Below are 8,605 nucleotides of genomic sequence, written 5' to 3'. Positions count from 1 at the left end.
TTAAAAGGCAGGTAGATCTTCTTGTAAGGTTATTTAATTGGAAGCTGATAAGTTCTTATTGAATCACTCCACTGTTGACAAAAGATAGTTTTCTTTTCTTTCCCTGTTTGGCCCCAGACACAACCTACAACAACCTGTAAACCAGAACCAAGTAGTACTACATGATCAAACTTGGAAATCTACTTTTTTTTTTATTTGACAATCATTCACTTTATTATATATACATATTTAAAGTCTGTACATGGTAAAATACAAAATAAAAGCGTTTCTTTATAAGTTACAAAATTAAACAGCTACATTTGTCTGTAGTTTAGCTGTCATTTAATTAAAAAAAAGGAGAGAAACCTTGTTGAGCCATTGTTATATTCATTCACAATAACCTTGGTATAAAACATCCATACAGAGTAAGTGTACAAAATAGTGTACAGTTCATATAAGCTGTGCAAAGACAGCAAAGTTCAGTCAAAAATCAAAGAGGCGTATCCACTTTCCTCTGTCCACACCATGGATAGCAGAAGCAAAGTGGAAAATAAGCACAAGCCTGTGGGCAAAAAGGTGGGTTAGACAGTGCTTTGAATATAATATTGATGCATAAATTAAAATGAAAAACATATAAATATATAAGGTCTCCATTACAGAAGAAGGCACACTTACATTATACCTTAGAAATCATTCCAGGGATTTCAAAGGATCCGTTGCACAACTACTGTGCTGTTTGGGGTGAGGAGGGAGGCAGCGTTTGGTCTGTGTCCCTCAGTGTTATTTACTTTTGGAGAGAAGGGCTGCTAGGTCAGACCAGTCTTCAGGGTTTTGAACTCTTAACAGTAGCTGGAAATTTGCTTGAAAGGTAGTGAAATCGGCCACAGCATCTATATTGGGGTTTTTGTTGTTTCTTATCTGGGGGGGGGAAAGTTTCCCCCTATATACTTTCCTCCCTGCTATAAAGCAAGAGGCTGCCCGTTGCTTGCCTTCAGGAGAAGGTAGCTAATTGAGCAAATGTTGATTGTTAAGCAGAGAGAGTTATGAAAAGGTTAGTGGATGCTATGAATATGACAACCTCTACACGGGGGGGGGGGTGGAAGGAATACCTATAAGTAGAAAGTCTTGCAGCTATGTGACAAAGAACCTGCACTGGAGAAGTATGTGGACATTTGGGTGGGACATCACCTCTTCAATTTATAGCACTCTGGTTTATTTACATCTTTGCAATGTCCCTATGTGATGGTAGGGGCAGGCAGGGTGATCTAAGAGACTGTTATCTCCTCCTCTTCCTCTTCCCCTTCATCATCCTCTTCCTCTGAGTCTGAGAAGTCTGAAGGTTTGCTGGGGCTGCTAGAATGGGACGGAGAAGGAGACATCTGGGAGTCCAGTCTGTCCCTCAGGTGTAGGTGTTCTGGGGACTGGTGGTAGGTTAAGGGATGCCGGGGACTGGGTGGACACGCGGGGGGAACCTCTTCCTCCTCCTCCTCTCCTGTACATTTCTTGCCTACGTCACTGAGGTCGGGGTGAGGGTTGAACTTGGTGGGGAGGGTCTGTTCTCTGCAGCCACCAGAAGAGAGCAGCTCTCTTTCTTTGGAGTTCCTCCACTTCATCCTCCTGTTCTGGAACCAGATCTTCACCTGAGGGGGGGGGCGAAGCAACACAGAAATGAAATGGTTCAGTAAAACAGGGACCAGGAAAGGCCTTTTGGTTGCACCCTCGGAACCCTGCTCCTGCCCAAGCTAACAGAAACTGCAAACCCTGACCTTTGGGGACCCTAGGAGAGGGGTCGGGGGGGCAACAAGGCTGCTGTCCGTCCCATCCTACTCACCCAGCTGGGAATCGTGCAGCTTTTTTGGCTGCGTTGATGCTCGTGGCCCTGTAACTTGCTTTGGGCTTTCTCTTGGTTGTCGGCAGTTCTCCCTGCTCCCGTCCCCTCTTCCTCCCCTGCCCTCAAGCTGCCTCTAGGGGTGGAGGGGGGGACCCAGCTCTCCCCACCCAGTGCCCCTTCTCACCTGCGAGTCCTTGAGGCCCAGCTTGGCTGCCAACTTCTTCCTGTCGGGTTTGCTGATGTATTTCTGCTTCTGGAACATCTTCTCCAGCGCCTTGCGCTGCACGTCAGAGAAGACGGCACGGCGCAACATGCCACGGCGGGGCTTGCCGCGGGCGGCCAGCGGCCAGGAGAAGGTGCCGGGGATGGGGACCACGGTGGAGGCGGCTGTGGGGGGGACACACGGAGCTGAGAGGAGCGGGACTGGCCCCCGCTGCTCCCTCCCTGCCCTTTGGGTGGGCACCCATCAACCTGGGGCTGTGAAAAGGAGCTTTAGGCTTAACTAAGCAGCCCCCCCTTTCAGCCAGTGATCGCTGGGATTAGATCTATCAACTCAGACGTGTAAAATGGATCAATAGTGGCCTGTTTTGTTGGGAGATTCAAAGGTCTTCGGCCTGAAAAGGCAAAGCGAGGCGTACCGGCTAAGATAGAGGTATAATAAAAAAGCTTTCCCTCCTGCTCAGAAGCATTTGATTTTTTTCAGGCGCTTTTATCATTTCAGGCGCTTTATTATGCTCGAGATGAAAATGAGGACTTTTCTGATTCGAACAAAACCGCTCCTCTTCTGATGCAGTTTTGATCAATCAGTATTCATCTTTTTATATTAATCTCTTCTCCCCCCGCCCCCACCAAAGTTGGAGAATTCAATCCGAAGACATGAAAAGTAACAGCTAATTAGCACATTGCCTGGTTCCCAATGGCATTGGTATGATAAAAAGGGCAGAGTTTCGCCTTAAAAAAAAAAAAAAAAAAAGGGGGGGGGGAACCTCCCCAAGAGAGACAGAGATGCTAATGAAGCGTGAATGGTAATTGTGTAGTAATGAACTAACAGAAAAAGACTGAGGACAAGCAGCTAACGCCATATATTATTGGAACAAAAGAGATTTACACTTTCAAACTAAACACAACGGCATGCCAGGCTCCTCGGGAGAATACTGATGGCACAATCGTCTCTTTCCCCAAATCATTTTCATTAAATGGACATGAAAAGCTATTTATAAAGCTCAAGTTGTTTTTGTTAGGCTATTCAGATGCTGGAGAAAGGAAGCAAATTCCATTATCCGGAGGATGAATGGAAGAGCTTGGGTTATTTTTTTTTCTCTCTCCCTTTCCCTGTTTTCTTTTTAAATTAATAGCTTGTTTGTGTAATTAGATTTTTTTTTTTAATTGTTGTCTCAGCGTCATAATACTTCAGCGCTGTAAGAATCATACCCCCGTAGCCTGCTTTCTGGCCGAGACCACGCCGTTTGAATAACCAGTGACGGCCTAATCGAGAAGCGGTGAAGTGGGAGACCCGAGGTGAGGGAGGGGAGGGTTAGTACGCGGAGGAGGAGGAGGAGGAGGAGGAAGTCAAGCCGTGCCCGCTGTACCCCCCGATCCGCCGCTAAACACCAGCAACCCGCCGGGGGCCGGAAAAATTTGGGTGGATGGAGAGGGCGGAGAGAGCAGCTTTGCTTTACAGGGGGAGGGGGCTGCCTCCCTCCGCCTGCGCGGAACGCGTGCCGCGGGGGGGGGACCCGCTTGCGCGGGTGCGGAGCGCGGCGGGAGCTGACCGCTCCCCTCGTGGTGCTGAAAGCGACGGCGCCGTCCCGGGGCGGTTGGGTTGGGGTTGTTGGGGTTGGGGGGGGGGTTTGGCCGGGAGGAGGGGGACCCGCCTCGCCTTGGGAGCGTGGACAATCCCGGCTAATTTGCGGATCAGCGGGGGGAGCGGGCAGGGGATGTCAAGCAGTCACTGCCTGTGCTAAATCGGGCATCAAATTGGCGCGACTGATGCTTGAATGTTGTACTCCCGCCAACCTCTGAACTGGAGCATAACCCCCCGGGGGGGGGGGACATGGGGAGTGGGGGGGGACGGACGGACCGAGAAATATTACCGGGCTGTGCCTGCAGCGGGGCTGGAGGGGAGGGAGAGAGAGAGAGAGACTTTTAAGGACCTACCTGGGAAATAGGAAGATCTGATAAAGGGCTGGAAGGATCCTTCAAAGTACGGAAAGGAGAAAGTCTTTGGAGGGACGCTCTGAAGCAACGCAGGGGAAGTTTCTAGTAAATAAATAAGAAAATTAAATTAAGCAGAGGGTTACCACCCGTTGGAGTCGACCGACAGCACGGCTGGGTCTGGGGACCAATGCCGTGGTACTATACACCCCCCCCCCCCCCCCCCCCAGAAAAAAAAAAAGGCCAGAGCGAGCTCGGAATACGACATTTTGCCGGGATGGTTTTGCCAGCAAAGCTCCACCCGGGAGGGCAGAGTCAGCCAGGAGAGCCGTCTGTGGGGACCCCCCCTCCGCCCCCCTCCCGGCTCCGCTCCTCCGTCCTGCGGCCGCTCCGGAGGCGGCGGAGCGGGACCGGCCCCTAAATCCGAGCGGTGCCGGAGGGCTCTGCAGCTCGGCACTAGGTTTTCCCTCCCTTTCCCAAACCGTCTCCCTCCTGCCCACCCCCTCCACCCCACCCCCCCCCCCCCTTCTGCGGCAAGGCGGTGGGTTCCGCGGGCGCGGAGGCTCCGGGAGCGGCCGGCTTACCGGCGCGGGGGGCGGAGGAGAGGATGGCGTTGACTCCAAATTTCAGGAAAGTAGAGTCGCTGCTGGAAGTCTGCGGCGAACAGATCCTCCTGGAGCCGGTGGAGGAGGAGGAAGAGGAGGAGCTGGTGAGCTCCGGCGTCCCCGAGTCCGTCCTGGCCGCCGAGGTCGGGGGGGACATGCTGGGCGGGGGGGCAGTCCTGGGCAGGTAGCCGGTGGGCCTGCTGATCCGGATCAAATCTTCCACCAGGAAGCTGGAATGGCTGGAAAAAGCTGACTGCAGCGACTGAGGCAAGGTGAGGGTGGGAGTGGGCCGCAGGAGGCTGGGGTAGACGGCCGGCGGAGCGATGAGGCTGGGGAACATCATCGCTGGGGCCGCTGGGTTGTTTGTTTGTTTGGTTGCTTTTGTTTTCTGCTTTGCAAACCTCGTTTAGGGAAAGATCCGGCTGGCGAGCCTGGCGGGGTTCTCTCTGCCCCTTCCTCCTGGACGAGGGGTTTTATAGTGGTCAGCCCCGCTGAGGCTCTTTCAAAAGTGACAGCCCCAACAATGGGGTTCAACAAAGTTCTCCACTTGAGCTTCATTCAGGGCGAGCTCCGGGCTTCTCCATTGGTCCGGGGCTGCAATTTATGATTGGATTAGACTTCATAAGCAACCGGGGCACAATGGCCCCGCCACAAAGAAAGTGTAGTCATCAATTTTGCATATTGACCGCCTCTTTGGAATACAGCGCTCCAAAGGCTCCCAGCAGGGTTTTGTTCAGAGGCAACACACACAGGCTAATTAAATGCCTATTTAAAAGTTTCGAATGACATCTTGCCTCGTAGAAAGGGAATTATTTAAAGAAAGCACTAAATTTATTTGCCGCTCCCCTGCTGAGTTTAGGAAATAAATCAATAAATATTCATATAAACTTATCTGCGGGCTCTCGGAAAAGCACGGCGTTTGTGGAATGGAAAATACAAATTAGAAAACGTGGAACGAAGCTCGGTTGGGGTTGGGGGGGGGAATATTCGGAGAGCGGATCCCATCGCGATTTCAGGGCGTTCTGCCCCCTGCTATCAGCAGGCAGCGAAATTTGTGTGCGTAGTTGGGGTTGTTTCTCTATCTGCACGTCAAAGGTGCGGTAGAAAGTGAATTTGCGGGGTTAACTTCTACTTTCAAGATCCGAGCTTCGTCAGGGTCTTGGGTACGGGCGCTCAGGCGAGCGGCTTGTCCGTATCGGACCGAAACGTAAGCCTTGTTGTAACCGAGAAGAACTCTGCTCCGAGAAAACCTCAACACCGAGCATAGAAAAAAATATGAAGGGCTGCTTGGGACCAGAGCAGCCCCCTCAGGTTCTCAGTCTGTTGGTCCTCTTAAGCTCATCTACGTTAAAAATAGTGGAAATCGCTAGCCTCCGACCGTGAAAACGAAGACAACGTTGTGGCATTTGGATCCTTCTGGCTAAAGCAGTCTGAGCTAGTCTCGGTTTTACCGGTGTCGGTGGCTGGAAGCCTTCTCGACACCGCCAAATTCACCTGAACTCCCTTTTTATCTGCGTGCCTGTGTGGGATTTCTGGAGGTGTGTTCCGCTTGGTGCCGCAGAGCCCCAAGTCCCTTAACTTTGGTGCGAGGGACAAATGGCATCGTCTAACGGAAAAGTAGAAAACAGGGATTTTTCTGGCAGAGGGGATTTGTTTGCGGTGGCAAACGTGGAAATAGGCGCGAGTGTAGTTAATTTTCTTTGGAGCTGGGTGATGAAAGCAACTATTGAGAGCGGTTTTACCTGATTTCTCTGTTAAAGCCTATAACAGATGTGTTAAATGTCCTATGTTTTAAAAGCACCCCATTCAGTCCTTTGGTGTGGCTGAACCTTTGCAAGCAGAAGTGTGCAGCTCAACCATGCAGCCTTTATCCTATTAACCATGAACTAACTGTCACCTTCAGCTGTTTTCCCTTTTTACTTTTTAACACAAAGCTTTCTCAAAAATCTTATTAACCAGCTTTATTTCTCTCGATGGTTTTTGTCCGGACGTTTTGTGTTGATTATCTCCATGTCGATGCTTTAACCATTCAATAAAAGTGCATCTGCGATTTATATCACATTAGGGAAGAAAGAAACTCTGTTAAACCTCTCCCTTGATTCAAATCAAAAAGTTATTTATTAGAGAGGACGGAATCAGCCCTCGAAATTGTATGATCCTGACAAGCTTTCCCGGTGCTGTACGCCGGCCTCCAGCAGATGACCATCTGCAGAAGGCTGGCTGGGAAGATCCGCTGCCTGAAAGCATCACTTTGAAATAAAACCTCGCTGGAGTTTCCCCCCCGCCTCCCCAGTTTTGTTAATCTCGATGCTTAGCAGGTACAGGAAAAAAAAAAAAGGCAGGCCGGCGCGGGCAGAGCCCGAGGGGTTCGGGGGGGTGCTGGCGGCCGGGGGTGGGTGTCGCGGGTGGGTGGGGGGTGGCAGAGAAGCTGGGGGCTGCCCCGTCCTGCTCCGGGTTTAGCTTTTCTCTGGCCCCCACCCGGAGCCCTCCGGGGTTCTCTCAAGCCCGTTTATACCCATGGCTGCTCTCAAGGTGTTCTTTAGCAAGGGAGTGGGACGGTAGCGAATGGAAAAAAAAAAAGCGAAGAGGGCTTTCCCGATAAAAGAATTGCCTGGCACCCCCCCCCCCCCCCCAGTCTCCCACCCCCACTCCCTGCCTCCCCCCCCCCCGCCCACCTCCATCCCGGCATTTCCCAGCACAGCTCCGCCCGGGCTGCTCCCAGAACACTTAGTTTTTTACAGTCATTATACGTTTTCTTTGAGATGATTTACTCCTTTCTTTACATATACATTGGGGGCATTTTGCCTCACTATAGACCAACTGCTGCTAATTTCTCTGGTTTAAAAAAGAGGGTCTGACATTTTCTGGAAGGTTGGGTCAAACGCATGCTGGGGCACACGTGGACCCAGTTCCTTGTGATGCGTCTGAGCACACTCATAAAGAATTCCTTAAGCACCAAGGCAAAAGGGACTAGACATCTATTGAAAGGGAAGATAGACCATAAGAAACCAAGAAATCAGACGAAAGGATCTTATTTTAAGTGATCTCCTTTGGAAGTTTCTTTTCAAAGGCAGTGATCGTTTAAGAGAAAGGGAATTCTAATGTCTCAGGATAAAACCTGTGACTAATGCCGTTTGACCTATGCTCATGCCGTTTTGTGCTTCCTGCCATTCATTTTAATGTCGTTATCTTCAAATTTATTTCTTAAAAGTCACTCACTTTCTTTGTCGTTAAAAAAAAAAAAGGGGGGGGGGTGAAACCCCCACCCCAAACCGCCGGCAGCCGTGGCGGGGGGGGGAGGTAGGGCTTGAAGCCTGCGTGTGTCCCGGTCCGAGGCTGGTAATCCGCATGAAATTGGGAGAGCCGGCACTTCAAATCCGAAGACCAAAGAGCTCGCCTGGGCTGGGCCGGTGCCTCCCCAGAGCCTTGAGAGCAGCCATCCCTCTCCCCGCGGTCCCCCCCCCTCCTTTCCCCGGCCCCGGGAGAAGGACGTCTCAATCACGGCTCTGCCCGCTGCCCCGCGGGGAAACGGCCCCACGCGGGACGACCTCCCCCCCCCCCCCCCGGCTTTTCCCAGGTCCGGTCCCCAGCTCTTCCCGCAGCAAGGTGAAAGCCAAATTTGGCCTTTCCGAGCCAAATTTGGCCTTTCCGAGCCGGGAACGGCTCTGCAAGGGGCCGGGCGAGCCCCTGCTCCGCGCCCCGGCGTTCTCCAAAGCTGCGGAGGAGGCGCGTGTGTGTGCGAGTTTTGTTTGTTTTCTTTTTTTTTTTTTTTTTCCCTGTTTTGTTTTTATTTTGTTTTGGGTTTTTTGTTTGGTTGGGTTTTTTTCCTTTTTCTTTTTTTTTTTTTTTTTTTCTCCCGGGGAGGGCGGCGGCGGGAGGGATGCTCCGTCCCCGGCGTGCCCAAGCTCCCTAACCGCTGCTTATCGCCCTCGTCGGGAGCTTGAATGGAGGCTGCGGGGGCGAAGCTATATTAAGACACCTAAGGCTTCACCTTTAGAATTCAAGCACAAGGAACAGTAACTGTTGGTTCGTTCAA

General features: G+C 51.5%; 1 protein-coding gene across 1 annotated transcript; it reads right to left on the bottom strand.

The window, feature by feature from the left end:
- Positions 1–245: 245 nt before the first annotated feature.
- DBX1 (developing brain homeobox 1) lies at positions 246–4,912 on the bottom strand. The gene is made up of 4 exons (XM_052811315.1): positions 4,549–4,912; positions 3,968–4,069; positions 1,995–2,197; positions 246–1,619 (listed from the first exon to the last, which is right to left on the bottom strand). Exons 1-4 carry the CDS (start codon positions 4,910–4,912, stop codon positions 1,245–1,247), a joined length of 1,044 nt encoding a protein of 347 aa, XP_052667275.1. The 3' UTR covers positions 246–1,244.
- Positions 4,913–8,605: the final 3,693 nt, after the last annotated feature.

Source organism: Harpia harpyja, chromosome 16 (genome assembly GCF_026419915.1).
Source record: "Harpia harpyja isolate bHarHar1 chromosome 16, bHarHar1 primary haplotype, whole genome shotgun sequence".
NCBI classification, from domain to species: Eukaryota; Metazoa; Chordata; class Aves; order Accipitriformes; family Accipitridae; genus Harpia; species Harpia harpyja.
This window is presented reverse-complemented; position numbering and strand designations above follow the sequence as displayed.